This window comes from Nematostella vectensis, chromosome 10 (genome assembly GCF_932526225.1).
Source record: "Nematostella vectensis chromosome 10, jaNemVect1.1, whole genome shotgun sequence".
Lineage (NCBI taxonomy): Eukaryota > Metazoa > Cnidaria > Anthozoa > Actiniaria > Edwardsiidae > Nematostella > Nematostella vectensis.
This window is the reverse complement of record NC_064043.1, coordinates 9,405,821-9,422,928: the sequence shown is the minus strand read 5'-3', so window position 1 is coordinate 9,422,928 and position 17,108 is coordinate 9,405,821. Positions and strand designations below refer to the sequence as shown.

Here is a 17,108-nt window from a genome sequence, read left to right as displayed (position 1 = left end):
ATCTATACGGTCACGATATCAGAATCGGTGTGTAATACAAGAATGGGGGTCAATAGCTTCTAGCTCCTTCTGAAATTACTTAAAATTAAACGTAATAGAGGAATGTTAAGAAAGGCAAACTCGTACCCAGTCGCTTATTAATAAAAGAACAGAAAGAGAAGGGGGCTTGAGAGGAAAAAAGAGGGCGCGCAAGGATGTCCGGGAAGTAAGATGAGGGCGCGCAATGCGTTATGGGGAGGGGGGAGGAAGAGAAAGAATTTTCCTTCTCTCTCCCCATAACGCATTGCGCGCCGTCATATTTAATTAGCGACTGGGTACGAGTCTGTAAGGAAGGGGTAAAAAGAGGACGGAAATTGTTCTTCTCTGTTCAAACACGAACAATTGCAACGCTTTTTCTTCGAAGTGATGAAAAAACTTTCTAATAACTCTCACTTGCTCGCATCCATAAACGAGAATCTAACATCCCTTTGGATAAAACAGCTATCAATTAAATTGATTGATGGGTGGGCAGGAGAAAGGCGAACTAGCAAATGAGCAACAGAAACGAGACAATGATCGACAATAAGCATCTTAGCGCATTTAGCACGTACTTAAGCCAAGACGCGGTTCTTTTGCCAAGATAAATGTAATACAAATATCGTAGCAATATCCTGCAATATGGCTCTCATCCTATGTGATTTTGGTTGCTCAATCAGTATCAGAATACTATGTTTATCATTTCAAAAGAGTCCTCCTTCTGAACACATTCAAGAGTAGCTTTAAGAGGTAAGAAGCTATAGCCTCGGCTAGTTAGTCGGCCGCTTTTTTGTATGCACCGTTGGATTTAGACAATATAAGAGTTTATTAAAAACGTAAAAAGTACTCCTTTTCAATTGCATTTCTCATCAAAATATGGCATATTAATAACTTCTCAGTAAAATTTCAATCCTTCTTATCATCCATTTGTCTGTAAAAACTATCATGATAGATAACCCATAAGGTTGTTTGAAAAATCACCTTGGGAATACTTCCACAAAGAATTAATTTTAAAGAAATGACAATTGGTCTTTTGTTTATATACCGTTTTAGGTTTTTATTAGTCACTCCCGTTTTCATATTGCGCATTGAAATTTAATTTCACCGAGACCACTTGGTCAGAAATTTCTAATAAATGAAAAATGAAATCTCAAATCAAATCAAATAAACTTAATTTTTCAACTACTTTTATAGAGCCTTATATAGCCTTATGTGGAACTTTCGTTAATAACATAAATTCGGACGTGTTACCTTGAATTTCAATGGAAAAAGAACTCTGCGCTCCTTCTCCATTAAAAAAGGCACAGTGTTTATTCATAAGTTTAAAGGAAGAACACGGGAAAGCAACATATAGCCCAGAGGTATATTCACTTCTCAGAAAAGTATATCATACGTTATCAGCAAAGCTGATCGGGTGCGATTTAGTTTTTATGGTTGATTTTCGACTTCCTATTAAAGATAGTATGCAGTCTACTCGAATATTTAGACAATATGTTTGCATAAAACCCACCTGGGGAAACCAATTAAGCAAGTGAGGATTTTTGAAGGTCAATACCAAAAGTGATGTATTTGGGATCTCGACATTTGCTGTAAGCTCTAGACGCCACCTTCGGGCCTTCAGCAATGCAGTGTTCATATTTTATTCGCATGGATAATTAATTTCTTCAGGGGTCTGACATACGATACATATTTTTTAGTTGTATAATAGTCAAACAAAGAGAACTAATTATTTGAATTGTAGCTTTATAAACTCAAATATATTTCGCATGTTTTTGTAAAGCTCCTCCCCTCAGTTTTAACTCGCTGGAGACGCGAGCAGGTGCCAACACAGCATAAGTTTGACTCGTTCCACTCCTTTGACAGAGACCGCTTGTAATGTAATGACGGTGTAGGCAGATGTAGAGCGACAATCAGTACTTTTGAAGGTAAGAAATATAGTATAAAAGCTTGTCATTAGGTTTAAGCTATGGGTGATTGATATCAAAACAATATTGGGATGATTTATTATCATTAAAATCAAGGGGGATTCAATCTTAATCTCGAAACAAGTGTCGGCTCATTTTATTAATAGTTCAGAAGACGGAAGACGGAAGACGGAAGACGTAATATTCCGTGCGCTCGCTAGTTCATTTACCCGTCACAAAAGTGATTTAAGTTCAATTACTGACGGAATTATCAATTAGTAATAACTGCTTTGATTATCCTCCAAACTACATTAGTTATTTCATTCAGGCTTAATTTCGCCAAATCTTGTGTTTCAAATGTAAATCAAATGTTGCTTCATGTTAGTTAAAGTAGCCATCTGTCATTTAGAAAACAAAAACATGTTAGGAGGCGTATGCCTCACAATCTGTGTACCATTGACCCCAGGGGTTAAACGTACTCTAGAGGAGCTAGCGGTTCTGATTAAAGGGGAATTGAAAAATGGAGTAGCTTCCTCAAGCCTTTATACAGGTAGGTTTTTGATAAATGTTGCACTAACGCAAGATTATTATTTATTACTTAAAAAGGGGGTAACAACAGCTATAACGAAAACAACATTTACAAAAGCAACTTGTAAATAAAAAATCAAGAACGCCAATCTTTTTTCATTATTACAACAGCAGGCTCGTCGACTACTCTAATTGGGAGGGGGGGACGTTTGGTTTTGCGGTCTCGTATTACAAAAGTACGAGATTGCAGTGAAAAAGCAAAAAACATGCAATGACGCCGTATTTAAAAAAACTGCGGGATGCGAGATTTTTTTTTTAAACGGCAGTATTGCGTTAAAAAAAAAATATATTTATATTTATAAAATTGCGGTGTTGCCGATGTCACGCCTGCTCTTCAAAACCTCTTCCTTCTGTGCGGTATGCGATATTTTCGAAAGTTTTGTGCGGTATTTTGGTAATTAGACCCCCCAACGTCCCCCCTCAAATTGTATGTGCCAAAAAAGACCAGTCTTCAAAAAGGCTAAACACCCCCTCGCTCCGCCAAAACTCTCATCTTTTGGTCTGTAAGTCGATAAGAATTCTTGTGGATGTCCTTTCAGGGGACATCAAAGCGAATACCTGAATGGAAATTAACGGTACTATTCCACCCTCATGGAACTTTTCCACAACGCCTTTTATTACCAACACCACAGAGTACCCGACTGTTCATAAGTCTTACACGGAAATCAGTTCTGATGACGCAACGTGGATACTGACCAGCGCCTTTATCATCTTCACCATGCAATCCGGATTTGGACTACTGGAATCCGGAATGGTCTCCAGTAAGAACGAAGCCAACATCATGGTCAAAAATGCCGTGGATGTGATCTACGGAGGGCTAGCTTACTGGGTCTTTGGATTTGCGTTAAGCTTTGGCACCAAGGAAAGAAATAATGGGTTTTGTGGATTGGGGTACTTTTTCACCGATGCCGAGGAACACGAGATGGGCACCGTGTACGCTAAGTACTTTTTCCAGCTCTCATTCTCCACGACAGCCACCACTATCGTGTCCGGGGCCATGGCCGAGCGGGCCAGTCTGAAAGCGTACACGCTCTTCTCGTTTGTCAATACCATCACGTACTGTTTTCCTGCTCACTGGATATGGGATGAGATGGGGTGGCTTAAGGCCCTCGGAGCGGTAGATATCGCGGGTGGTTCTGCAGTACACCTGGTTGGTGGTATAAGGTATGGTAATGAATAAAGAAAGGCTAGATTGGACATTAGAAGAAAGGGATTTATATCTGCATACCACGCCCATATCAGGTTTTTGAGAAAGGGGAAGGGGCTATTTTGGTCGATTTTTTTATTCGCGCGGACTTTTCAATCGAGTACGCGAAGGCGAAGTCTTTTATTTTCCAATTAGCATCTGTATAAAATAAATGCAGAGCTGATGATTACAGGAGACAGTGGTAAATCGTAAGTAATTAAAAGTGCCTCGAGCTACGTCTTTGGCTGCAGCCATTGATCTTCTTCAAACTTCAATGCTAGAACTGTTAGTTTTGATTTGGTCTTTAAAAGGTCTCTTTAGTAATTGGTCACGGCAAAATGTGAACAAACAGGGACCTTATATACTACATGACTTGAGTACGGAAATAAGAAATCAATAGCTATCTTTGTATGCGCCTTTTTCCAGTGGGCTTGTGGCGACCCTAATCCTCAAGCCGAGGCATGGAAAGTTCGACCCTAAGTGCCCTGCTAAGCAGATGGCATCTCCTACAAACGTGCTCCTGGGCACGTTCATGCTGTGGTGGGGGTGGCTGGGATTCAATTGTGGAAGTACGTTTGGGATCAGCGGCGCCAAGTGGAAGCTTGCATCAAGGTAAATCAAAAAAGATGTACAACTAGAGTGTTTCTATAAACCAGTGAAACAAAGTATAATAGTCAAAGTGTTTCAGTCAAGCACAAAAGAGAACAAAGACATAAGAGTGTATTTCACGGGTTTCTAAAAACCATTATGAAATGAAATAAATGTGTAAAAGTGCATTTCACGGGTTTCTCAAAACCATTATGAAATGAAATAAATGTTGAACGTCGGAACCGGAATCGAGGCCGTGGACAGAGGCATTGACATTATATAGCGACGCCATGTCAACTAGACTCTAGTCGTAACTTATCCAGGCTTCCCTAGTATGATGTTTTGCTGATGGTCCTATCGCTTTAAAGCATCATCCGTTTCTGGAGTGTGTTATTTGTTATGTTGCAAGGACAATGTCGATGCTGTTGTGTCAAAGTCGATTGTTTTCGCAAGAAAATTGCAGTCGACGCTGATTTTTGTTAGTACCTTTGACTGTATACCGTACGCAATTAAAATGGCGCCACAGGGTTGGAAGAATGGCTTATTGTATTTCTTTTAGGTCGGCTGTGGTTACAATCAATGGTTCCGTAGGAGGTGGGGTTTTGGGAATGTCGTACAGGTAAGAATCGCAGAGTGGGCACGTTTTTTTAAAGAATGTCGAACCCGTGTCGAACCGAATGTCGTTATTGTTTTATGTCTTAAAAATACACAAAAGCAGCAAAGACGAGATGGCAAGGATAACGGTGACGTCCGAGTTCTCGACTGTGAAATTTTATTGTTTTAAGGCAGTTTAGTGAAACCCAATAATTTGAACTCGGGTAACTCAAAACTAACGCTAAACTAGAACTTCTTTTCGTTTTCCTCGAGTTGTTGTTATCGTTCTAATATCCATTGGTATCACGACTCCCTCAGTATTTTATATTTGGGGAAGTCCATACTATGTTGTTGTGACATTGCATTGATTGCAGTCTCATTAATCTCAAGAATCTCAAAATCGTAATTTGAACTACTAAGTTTGTACTACTAACAGTCAGAGTTGATTTAAAAATTGTTTTTATTGTATTTAGCTATTTGATGCACAAGAAACAACTGAACATCCATGTATTTGTGACAGGAATTCTTGGCGGGCTCGTTAGCATTACAGGTAGATGTGCTTTATTCTACAGATGTACACACCTAAGCCGCAAAAGAACCATTACTTTAATACGCTCCACGTAGAAGGTTATAGATGTTGTTATAGAGGAAAATACATGGCTGGTCATAAATTTCTGAAACAAAAAAAAAATGATAGAATGTTGGGGCGTTATGGTCTTGATAAAATTTCACAAATTGTCGAGTCCACAGGCGGGAACCCAGGCGGACATGACGGAAAAACATGACGTGACGCTTCAAATAAGCCCATTTCACATCGAATAAGGCGGAAAATTTCCCTGAGTTCTTAGAAACTTATAGCAAACAAAATTTAAATGCGACTTTTATTAAATTGATGCGACTTTTTGTAAAGTGTCATTGAAATTTGAGCTTTTCGTGCCTGAGCTGATACACAGGGCAATGATGATCAAAGAAAAATTATCTTAAAAAGCCAAAATCTGGTTATGTGCACTTCAGCCTCACGTTATTTGTGTTTTAAAAATCAGTCCGTAATACAAGGAACCTATAGCCACTGAAAAAATTGTGTCTTCTTTCTCTATCTTGAATTGCACGTTTTCCAGGTTTTTCCGTCATGTCACCCAGGGGTGGGTGCAGGGGGTACAAGCAACACTCAGAATCTAAGAATCTAAGGATCTCCTCTACCCTATCCAGAAAATCTTAGGCGCGCCAATACATAATCTAGTACGAAAAGGTTTCCCTTTGCTTTCTCCGTAGCCATCTGTTCGGTGGCGCGCCCATGGGAGGCCCTCGTTATTGGGAGCATAGGGGCTCTCATAGCATGCTCAGGGTGTTCCCTACTGGAGAAGCTGAAGATAGACGACCCCGTGGGATGTGTGCCCACTCATGCGTTTGCCGGGATATGGGGCCTCATTGCTGTGGGCTTGTTCGCCGAGGTGAGAACCAACTAACGAGCAATTGTTCTCAGGGACGAATACAGGCTTTTTCTAGTGTATATGGGGCCTCATTGATGTGGGCTTGTTCGCCGAGGTGAGAACCAACTAACGAGCAATAGTTCTCAGGGACGGATACAGGCTTTTTCTAGTGTATATGGGGCCTCATTGCTGTGGGCTTGTTCGCCGAGGTGAGAACCAACTAACGAGCAATAGTTCTCGGGGACGGATACAGGCTTTTTCTAGTGTATATGGGGCCCTCATTGCTGTGGGCTTGTTCGCCGAGGTGAGAACCAACTAACGAGCAATTGTTCTCGGGGACGAATACAGGCTTTTTCTAGTGTATATGGGGCCTCATTGCTGTGGGCTTGTTCGCCGAGGTGAGAACCAACTAACGAGCAATAGTTCTCGGGGACGGATACAGGCTTTTTCTAGTGTATATGGGGCCCTCATTGCTGTGGGCTTGTTCGCCGAGGTGAGAACCAACTAACGAGCAATTGTTCTCGGGGACGAATACAGGCTTTTTCTAGTGTATATGGGGCCTCATTGCTGTGGGCTTGTTCGCCGAGGTGAGAACCAACTAACGAGCAATTGTTCTCAGGGACGGATACAGGCTTTTTCTAGTGTATATGGGGCCCTCATTGCTGTGGGCTTGTTCGCCGAGGTGAGAACCAACTAACGAGCAATTGTTCTCAGGGACGGATACAGGCTTTTTCTAGTGTATATGGGGCCTCATTGCTGTGGGCTTGTTCGCCGAGGTGAGAACCAACTAACGAGCAATAGTTCTCGGGGACGGATACAGGCTTTTTCTAGTGTATATGGGGCCTCATTGCTGTGGGCTTGTTCGCCGAGGTGAGAACCAACTAACGAGCAATTGTTCTCAGGGACGGATACAGGCTTTTTCTAGTGTATAGGGGGCCTCATTGCTGTGGGCTTGTTCGCCGAGGTGAGAACCAACTAACGAGCAATAGTTCTCGGGGACGGATACAGGCTTTTTCTAGTGTATATGGGGCCCTCATTGCTGTGGGCTTGTTCGCCGAGGTGAGAACCAACTAACGAGCAATAGTTCTCGGGGACGGATACAGGCTTTTTCTAGTGTATATGGGGCCCTCATTGCTGTGGGCTTGTTCGCCGAGGTGAGAACCAACTAACGAGCAATTGTTCTCGGGGACGAATACAGGCTTTTTCTAGTGTATATGGGGCCTCATTGCTGTGGGCTTGTTCGCCGAGGTGAGAACCAACTAACGAGCAATAGTTCTCGGGGACGGATACAGGCTTTTTCTAGTGTATATGGGGCCCTCATTGCTGTGGGCTTGTTCGCCGAGGTGAGAACCAACTAACGAGCAGTTGTTCTCGGGGACGAATACAGGCTTTTTCTAGTGTATATGGGGCCTCATTGCTGTGGGCTTGTTCGCCGAGGTGAGAACCAACTAACGAGCAATTGTTCTCAGGGACGGATACAGGCTTTTTCTAGTGTATATGGGGCCCTCATTGCTGTGGGCTTGTTCGCCGAGGTGAGAACCAACTAACGAGCAATAGTTCTCGGGGACGGATACAGGCTTTTTCTAGTGTATATGGGGCCTCATTGCTGTGGGCTTGTTCGCCGAGGTGAGAACCAACTAACGAGCAATTGTTCTCAGGGACGGATACAGGCTTTTTCTAGTGTATAGGGGGCCTCATTGCTGTGGGCTTGTTCGCCGAGGTGAGAACCAACTAACGAGCAATAGTTCTCAGGGACGGATACAGGCTTTTTCTAGTGTATGTGGGTACTCTTTGTTGTGGGCATGTTCGCAGAGCCGACTCAGAGACGGATACAGTATTTCTCAAGTGGGGAGGCTCTTTTGGCTGCCACAATTCACTGTAGTAACGCATATTGTAAGCGTTTATACAAGTATAGAACAAGCCCAATAAAAGTTTAGGATAAGATGGGTATATCAGGAAAAATATGGGGCAAGTCCGGCCCAAAATCCATCGGAGGTCAGATATTCCCATAGAACCTTAAACCTGTTTAGTTGATGATTTCCAATAACACTAATCAATCTGCTATACTGCTTATCATAAATACGTTGTGAGTGAAAATTCTAAATGTGTACAGTCTTAAGGAGGTTTAAGAAGTTTTCAAACCTTGTCAACAGAAAGACACTTTGGAGGGCAGATTCTCAAATTCTTATGGAGTCTTTAAAGGCGGGCCGTGGAGGTTCCTGGGAGTTCAGCTACTTCTTATCGTGGCCGTCGTGAGCTGGGGAGCGGTAACGACGTTTCTGGAGCTGAAATTGATTGACAAGATCTTTCCCTTGCGGGTTACCCTTGAGAATGAGTTGCTCGGAGCGGACGACTATGAGCATGGAATCAAGTACGATTTCTTGGAATTTGAAGAATTCCAAGGACCCGAAGAAGTAAGCTCGAGCCCTCCTAAAACTGGGGGAATCGTTGACGAGTCAAACGGAATTATCGTATCCGAGCAAGTCACTAAAAGGAGTAGCGTCGATGTTGAAGGAGCGTTTAGAAGAAAGCGGATGCATTTAGGGAAGTACGATATACGGAAACAGGAAATCCTAAACGGCAAACTAAATTTCGAGGACTTTCCAGACAGCGAGATTAAGGATGAACCAGCTTTGCTGAGTTTTGAAAACAAGGGTTTAAAGCTTCCAGGAGTGACCAATGATGAAGAGTCCGTCGTTTGTAGCCCTGCCATCGAAGAGGGATTATCTGATAAACCACACGAAGTTACACTTGAATAAGGTCACTTTTACAGAGTATATTATGTTAGCGGAAAGATTCGGGACTGCAGGCCCGTACCAAGGATTTTTCTTGGAGGGGGGGGGGGGGGGGGGGGGGGGGGGGCGAGCTCGGACTTTTCTGGTGAGTTCTCTGATAAAAATCTGACACCCGCGAAAAAACAAAAAGGGATTTTTTAATGCCTTTACAGTAATTCCACAGTACGTTTATTGTGGGATTTGGCTACATCTCAGAGTGATCTAGCTTATGCTTTATAGTTTTGTCTACAAATAGCATGTCTATTGAGAACCGGAAGTGGACCTTCGGCCGTTGTGTGTGGGTGTGGGGGAAGGGGGGGTGCGTTCGCCCCCCCCCCTGGATACGGGCCTGGGACTTGACCCCCTCATTAGAGGATGCCCGCTTTATAGAGGTTTGACTGCATCTTATATCTGTTTTTAACGTACGCTCACAAAACAAAGGTAACCTTTATAACCTTGTCTTAAAGGGGCTTATACGTTACCGCCCAATGATTTGAACAACACACACAAAAAAACTAATCTATCACAACTTGGATACCAAAACTATCATAAATAAATGTACAAACCTTATGCGAATTGACTGTTATTTTTTTCCTCATTTTTTATACAATTCCGAACATATTTCCAAGGACCTTAACAACTACAATCATTTTATATTTACATACATTCGAGGCACCTATTGACGTCCAATGTATGAGCCAAATGACAAATATAAAGTCTACCTCAGTAATATTGAGGGCATTTTATAAGTTCACAAGAGCCACTTTGAATATCCAGTTAACATTCGTTAACATGTAAACTTTTTTTCCATGAACAACAATTTACGGTATTGATGGGAAACGCGAGTTTACCGCACTCATCAAATGATCACCACCAAGATAGTCTGAAAGTTCTACGGGAACATTTCGTGCGGAAAGATCCTCATATTGGAGGAAAACAAATTGTGTACGAAACGCTCGTAGTCCTGTACTTAGGGCAGAAAACTAGTACCCAGGGTACAGTAGGCTCGTAGTCGCGTACTTAAAGCAGAGGACTGGTACCCAGGGTACAAGAGGCCCGTAAACGCGTACCTAGGGAAGAGGACTGGTATCCAGGGTACAAGAGGCTCGTAGTCGCGTACCTAGGGCAGAGGACTTGTCCCCTTTTCGTCAAATGTTGCCTTTTATGTATGTACTGTCTAATTTTTCCGTACATCTTGTCTCTGGAATCTTTAATCAGGGTGAAACGTTTGTGATACTTGCAGCGGGCGACCGCTTGTCCACAAAGAACTGCAAATTCAACGTAAAAAATGAAAAAGCTTCAATTTATTGTGGTTTCCTATAAATAAGTACGAGTGAATAGTTCGTACCTTGCGGATGGTGCCGAAGGCGGGGCCAAACCGCGCATGGTGCTGCAAACGACTCGCGATCCAGCCTGGCAGTTTACCGCTGACTCTATGAGTGTTGTATCGTGGATCCAGTAGTAATATCGTGGCGTAGTCCTGACGGTGTCGAATAGCACGACCTATGAACATGCGCCAATGAGACAATGGGGTCCACCTTTGTAAAGCTCAAGTCTTGTTGAAATTTTTTTCTCCATTTCCTCTACATTTATTTCTTTCCTTTCGACCCTAACAGGGGACTTGCGCTAGAAGATCAAGTGGCCTTTTCGGAAAAATACAGAAAAGACTGCGCCCGACACGTCAGAGAACGACGAAAAAATAAAATCTATAAATGAAAATAAGCCCTTTCGGAAAAAAATCTTGCTTCATTCTTAAGCGCTAAATAAAATGTTTTTTGTTGCTGTTGTGCCGCTTAAAACACATGCGTGCGCTTGTTTGCCACAAGTCACGTGATCTCTTAGCGCCAAGTCCCCTCTTATCTGATAAAAGGCATTTGGGTATATTTTTCGGTGTTTCTTACCTATGGACTGATTGACTGCCTTCATGCACAAATTTTCATAATGAGCCTGGCCTGCTTTTGGCTGTCAAACAGAGACATATGAGCAGGTGCTAGTTTTGGCATTGCGGAAATTGAGACATTGAGGGATAGTTTCCAAAGCGCCTAACACACAATACACTCTTTTTGTTTTATAAGAATCTTTCTGATAAGAACGTTCAGCATGAAATTTCACCAAATTCTAAGAACATGCTAAGAAGATACCCAGGCTCAAATAGCATAAAAATATTGTTTTATGTGTGATAAGTTCTGAAACGTAAACTCTAAGTGTGTTCTTAATGAATATTATTGCTATTTTTATCACTTTTGTAATGCTGTTTTTAATGCTTCATAGGTATTATACATGTTGATATATGGATAAAGTCTATAAATAAAAAAAAGCATTCCTGATCTTGGATATCATTACCCCCACAGTGGAGTCCAGGTATTTCATCTTCTCTTTCAACTCTGGAGAGTTGATATTTGGATACGGTAACCCCACCATAACTACACATCTGAAAAATAATCATTCAGCAAGCTAGACTTATGATAGATGTAAAACCCGACCAAACTACACCCTCGAAAGCAACAACAATAATATAGCAAGTCAGATATATGACGGTTTAGGAAAGTACGGTGTTCAGGATATTGTATGGAACATCATGATCTTTACTAGCATATTGGCATAAAAATTTTTTTGAAGGCATTAGTCTTCCTTCCCTGTCTGTTTTTTGTTATTGTATGTTTCTATATCTTTAAGGGTTTAAAAAGCATCAGCTGACCTGAGAATTTCTTGTGGAATTTCAACACTGGCGAGCCTAATCAACACGACCCTTGTCCGATAATTTTTATTTGAAACGTGAGCATATATTGGCCTATGGGGACGACAATAATTTTCATGTTGCATTCGTTGCAACAGGAATATGTGTTTTTGTGTAGATGGGATAAAAGGCGAGTGCCCAGTGTAATGAAAGGTAAAGTCAACAATGGGGATGAAAGTGTTGGTGATGTTAATGGTAATTACCTTCCCAAATCATCGGAAAAGTTAATTCCTTCGCTCATTTTCCCACCCACCACACATAACAGAATTGCACCATTGAGAACAGCCTTCCCTTCTTGTTCAGCCTGGGCCATGCACTTCTACAAAACACACAGAAATCGATTTTTATTATTGTCAGTTGGCAACACAAAGGCCCTGTGGTCTTAAAATGTCTCTGCGGCCGCCATTATGTCATCCTAGCAAAATGGTGTCCATCGGCTGATTTGGGGAAGTTATTGCGATATATGGGGAAGCTATATATATTAGCCGATTTGGGAAAGCTATCCCGATTTTTTCGATTAAATTGACTTAGTAGTATAACATCTTTGTTTTTAAATGGTTATTTCGAAATTTCTTCGTATTACAATGTCTTCCAGAATTGATTGAAAACTCCAACAAAGTTCTGGCTCACTAGGGGTTTTTAAGGTCCACTACCAAAGGTTGTTTTCTACAGGGAATACGGTAATTGTTGTACAACTTGCAACAGTGCAGTCTAGTTTTCATACTCAAGAAGACTTAAACTCATAAAGACGTATCAAAGAAGACATGAATACGAACACCAACTCATAGGAGACACCTTTACCTAAACCCAGACATATGATCACAAAAATCCCCGAAGTCAGGGCCAGGATTCGGCCTGTACCAAACCGATGAGATACCTTGATATGGGTGGAATATGAAGCCAACACTTGCTCGACTTGGCCCGCTTTGCGCGGTTCCTGAAAAACCTGTAACAGAAATAGACATAAGCAGTGTACAACTCCTGCAATTCCGTTTTTCCAGGGTGCCAGTGTAATGTATAAACGGGTTCTATTGTGCTTATTTGCCAGAGTTCAGCATATCTGACTTCTGTCCTTACTAACGGGGTCCTTCTAAATCTATTTCCTGGAATTTATCTTTCCAACCCTACATTTAAACTTTTTAACAGGGGTTCGACTCTTGCTTACTATACTTATGCACTTATAAACGGGGATCCAACTGTGCTTTTTCCTGGAATTGTACTTGACCATAATTATTTCCTTATAAACGGGTTTATATTGTACCTTTTCCTGGAATTTGACCTGTCCACGTGTTCTACTCTACCTTTTTCCTAGAATTCAGCTTGTCCAAGATGCCTTTCTGTTGCCAATGTGTATAGACCTTCTGAGCATAGTCGAAAGAAGGGAAGAAACAAACCACTCCACCGGGAATAACTGCGCATGTGTTGATCAGCACGCGGCCACACTCTTCTATCTGAAAAGAATTTCAAGTAAAATCAAGTAACGAAACGGCATCATCGAGAACATTTTCAATCATAAGAACCACAAGGACCGCAAAATGATTGATCATCAAGAACCACTTTGAACCAGAAGAACCACAAAACCACTCATCAAAAACTTTAACCGTAGAGCGATTAATCATAAAATCATTTGGGTGTCACTACTGTCCATCGATGACTCAATGTGCAGCAACCACATCAATATGGTTTAGTTGTCGTTCTACAAGTTATGTGGTTCATTTAACAACCATTCACTGTGGAATAGAAAATGCTGTGCTGATGCCCAGCGCTTATTCATTTGTCCATGTCTTAGGCGAGGCGATTATTCGGAGGAGGCAATTATTCGTATTTTTCCTCTTAGGCGAGGAGCTTATTAGGGCAGGTTCTTTTTCGAGGGAGGCGCTTATTCGCGAGCAGTTACGTTATATGCCCCTGGGCCATTAATCAATGTCTAGAATTGTGTACCAGTTGTGGAGTGTCCCTGGTCTGGTAGGTGAAGTCTAGTGAGGTTCCTGAAGGTCCCTTATCCAGAGCGATCGCAAGGAGGTGCTCGGGTTTGATCACGTGGCCTATCAACAAAAATCACAACTGAGCATGTCTTATTTTCAATCGCATTTTCAACAATTGAGATTTGTATCACAAGTATTATTTTAGTCGTATGTAGTCCAATGCATTGAAAGTTTGGAGAACACAATTGTACGATTAAAAAAAAAGCAAGATCCCATTTGACTGTTAAATTAATCTTAAGGCATCCTTTCAGAAATTTCAAATCGTTTCTACAATTTTTCGCCGATTTCTGTTGTTACAGTATTTTTATTCATGACTATTGTGTATTGGGGTCGGGTAGATGGAAGATGAAAAAGGCGGCAGGACGAAAGAGCAGGGGGTATAGTGATCGCAACAACATGACGGAAAAACGCGACAAACGCGTTTCCAAAAAGCTCATTTCACATCAAATAAGGCGGAAAATTCCCCTAAGTACTTAGTGAGTAAAATCAAACAAAATATCAAATGTGATCTTTTTTAATTGATGCGACTTTTTGTAAAGTGTCATTGAAATTTGAGCTTTTCGTCCCTGAGCTCATACACAGCGCAAGGATGATCAAGGAAAAAAATATATTAAAAAGTCAAAATCTGGTTATATGCATTTCGGCCTCACGTTAATGTTTGTTTTGAAAAGGGAAAATCAGTCCTAAATACAAGAAGCTAATGGCCATTGTAAGAAATTATATCTTCTCTCTCCATCTCTTTGAAGTGCGCATGTTCCCCTTTTTCCGTCATGTCGATCGCAACAGTAAAGAGACCCACTGACACCAGGGAGAACGAGTGTGTCTCGTTCTAAGAGATAGCATACCACAGGCGAACTCGTGAACTTGGTCAGCGGATATCCCGGCACACGCAAACAGCTGATTCTTGAACTCGGAAGTCTGTCAGAAACAAGTGGAGAACCCCGTCACATCGTAAATAGCCATCTGGAGTACATATGATTCGTTTTGCCACAACTGCTAATATCTAATATCATGTGGTCTATACTAACATGACCCTAGGAATAACTTGAAGAACTCGATAACCAGGCCATGATTAGTGTATCGCATATTATTTTCTTTGTTTTACTCTTGTGGTAATCATTCTTACCATTATATACTAAAATCTTTTAAGATATCACAATCCTAGTCACGAAATATTGCTTTGATAACCGTTTTTTTTCTACACGATTTTAAGTGAAACATTTGTCAAATCTCTGGAAGGCTATAACGTTTTGTTGTACACATACTGCCTAGAGAGAGACATTCGTCGCAAAATATCAGCTGTCAGTCGTCCTTTTGCTTCCTACCGCAAAATACCATAAGTGTAATAAAGCATCCAATTCCATCCGCTGATTTAGGGAAGCTATCGCGATATTTTTATTGAATTTGGTAAATAAAATATTAAACTTAGGCGGTTATTTCAAAATTTTATCACTTAAACTGTCTTTTAAAAGAAAAAATAACAAAAGTATGGCTGTCTATAGCGCCGTAGCAGGGGGTAGGGCACTGGGGGCACGTGCCCCCCCCCCCAATATTTTCAAAAATTATAAGGAAATGACCAGTAGAGGCGAGGCTGTGCCCATAATGTTTTCTTATTGTTTCTGTATCGTGCCCCCCCCCCCTAGGTTCTTATGTCTACGGGTTGCGCCACTTACAGGCTGCATCGTACCACCCGCCACCACGACCGCGCGGGCTTCCTTTACCACACTGGTGAAGTGAACAGCGGGGTTCAGCAAAAGAAACTTGACAGACGATGCGGCACGCCTGTTTTGCTTGCTCACCACCACACGCCCATTTTCGTCCGCATTGGTCAGCGCCTCAAGGAAGTTCTCAATGAACTTGAGAGGGGACGTGAAGCTTTGATAGGACTCCTCCGTAACACGGGCATCTGTAGAATTACAAGGTCTGGATTGAATGGGACGATGAGAGACAGAAAGAAGCAGTGACTCCACAATTCATGGGCGGTGGGACAGAATAATGGAAAGGCGGCTAGAAGGCTAACCTGGGTCGGATAGCTCATCCTTGTATTTGTCAACAAAGCCATTTAGCTGAAAAATAAATTAGGAATAATTCAATTTGCAAAGATAAATTCTCAATTCTTATCTAAAAGATAAACGTAAAAAAGTTATAAGCTTACCTTTTTAGAAATCATACTTCGTTCACAATATTTGCAGACCTGAGAGAAATGTGTCAGTTTATCAAGAATTGATTTCGAGAGTAGTTAATTTAAGATTTTCCTATTCCAGTTTTTAGTAAAACAATTTTAGGGCAAGGTGTTGAAAGGGATTTAAATTTGTACCTTAAACAGATTCATATTGTCGATTTGCGCCATAAAGAGAAAGTCATTGATGCTTTTCAGTTGGACGTCTCCTATAAAAAGGACACAAACACGAGATTACGTGTTCCTCGTTCTACTTGAAAGAGCAACTAAAATATATAGGGAGGAAAACTTACCTTGGACTGGTTTAAATGCACCATTTTCGTTACTTGAAGTTTTAATACCACCTGGCGCTTTACCTGCAAAACACGAGACCGAATAACTCGGATCAGACCCTTTCGACTGGACCGCCGTATCAAGGGTGTTAATGATACGTTGCGTATTCTGCAAGGCTTCTTGATTGCTGTCTTACATACAACATATAAATAGCAAATGACATTACATGTGTATAATAAAGCAGCGATCGTACCTCCAAGACAGGTGATGAAATGAGAGAGAATGTATAAAAGCTGCTTGATGTACATCAAGTTCTTTGCTTTAAGCCGAGATCTGAAAAGGAGAAAAAAATTATTTATATAAAAAGGAGCATAGATTTCAGACATGCAAAGGCATGACAGGAGTGCTGTATAAGACATACCTGTAACGCTGCAGATACTGTGAGAGCTGAGAGAAAGCGCAGGAGATCTGCAGGGCGAGAAAGTTATCAAACAACATGAAATGATGTCACTATGCATAGCCATTAATCTCTATATATGACATATAGAATAGAGCTAGACACCGCAAAGTGTAATTAATACAATATTTCTAAGAATTATCTTCACGATAATCATATTAGTTCATCATCACCATAACCAACAACACCATTGCTATCAAAATAATTGTCACCATGTCATCTTTCCAAAAACCTTTCTTACACCTTCATCACCATCATTATCGCTGCCACCATCTTCACCATCATCGCCGCCACCATCTTCACAATCATCGCCACCACCACCACCACCGCCGCCGCCACCGCCGACGCCGCCGCCACCGCCGCCACCACCACCACAACCACCACCACCATCAGTATCA

The 17,108-nt window shown here is 41.5% G+C and overlaps 2 protein-coding genes across 5 annotated transcripts in view; one reads left to right on the top strand and one right to left on the bottom strand.

The window, feature by feature from the left end:
• The first annotated feature begins 629 nt into the window (after positions 1-629).
• Positions 630-9,123, top strand: LOC5513568 (putative ammonium transporter 3). Of its 4 annotated transcripts, XM_032383070.2 has the most exons (9): positions 630-765; positions 1,879-1,940; positions 2,386-2,469; positions 3,047-3,671; positions 4,120-4,305; positions 4,841-4,900; positions 5,349-5,425; positions 6,148-6,326; positions 8,459-9,123. In XM_032383070.2, exons 4-9 carry the CDS (start codon positions 3,070-3,072, stop codon positions 9,062-9,064), a joined length of 1,710 nt encoding a protein of 569 aa, XP_032238961.2. In that variant the 5' UTR covers positions 630-765; positions 1,879-1,940; positions 2,386-2,469; positions 3,047-3,069; the 3' UTR covers positions 9,065-9,123. The 4 variants fall into 4 exon arrangements, with proteins under 4 accessions (XP_032238961.2, XP_048589129.1, XP_048589128.1 ...); XM_048733172.1 differs by lacking the exon at positions 2,386-2,469; XM_048733170.1 differs by lacking the exons at positions 630-765; positions 1,879-1,940 and having other exon boundaries at positions 2,034-2,469; positions 3,140-3,671.
• Positions 9,124-9,649: 526 nt separating this feature from the next.
• The window catches only part of LOC5513604 (ATP-dependent DNA helicase DDX11), a 15,720-nt gene continuing 8,261 nt past the window's right edge, over positions 9,650-17,108 (bottom strand). The window contains exons 13-28 of the mRNA XM_048733169.1: positions 16,675-16,721; positions 16,507-16,586; positions 16,274-16,336; positions 16,119-16,189; positions 15,957-15,995; positions 15,822-15,867; positions 15,475-15,707; positions 14,647-14,719; positions 13,758-13,861; positions 13,118-13,267; positions 12,694-12,762; positions 12,020-12,135; positions 11,423-11,510; positions 10,981-11,041; positions 10,428-10,582; positions 9,650-10,347 (exon numbers count right to left, since the gene is read on the bottom strand). Coding sequence (XP_048589126.1) covers positions 10,294-10,347; positions 10,428-10,582; positions 10,981-11,041; positions 11,423-11,510; positions 12,020-12,135; positions 12,694-12,762; positions 13,118-13,267; positions 13,758-13,861; positions 14,647-14,719; positions 15,475-15,707; positions 15,822-15,867; positions 15,957-15,995; positions 16,119-16,189; positions 16,274-16,336; positions 16,507-16,586; positions 16,675-16,721 — 1,449 coding nt within the window. The 3' untranslated portion in view covers positions 9,650-10,293. The remainder of the gene's footprint in view (positions 10,348-10,427; positions 10,583-10,980; positions 11,042-11,422; positions 11,511-12,019; positions 12,136-12,693; positions 12,763-13,117; positions 13,268-13,757; positions 13,862-14,646; positions 14,720-15,474; positions 15,708-15,821; positions 15,868-15,956; positions 15,996-16,118; positions 16,190-16,273; positions 16,337-16,506; positions 16,587-16,674; positions 16,722-17,108) is intronic.

Coding starts and splice junctions, on each gene's coding strand:
- LOC5513568 (XM_048733170.1), top strand. CDS start 2,298: ATGTTAGTTAAAGTAGCCATCTGTCATTTAGAAAACAAAAACATGTTA. Junction 4,306..4,840: donor AAGTGGAAGCTTGCATCAAG/GTAAATCAAAAA, acceptor TATTTCTTTTAG/GTCGGCTGTGGTTACAATCA. Junction 6,327..8,458: donor CTGTGGGCTTGTTCGCCGAG/GTGAGAACCAAC, acceptor CCTTGTCAACAG/AAAGACACTTTGGAGGGCAG.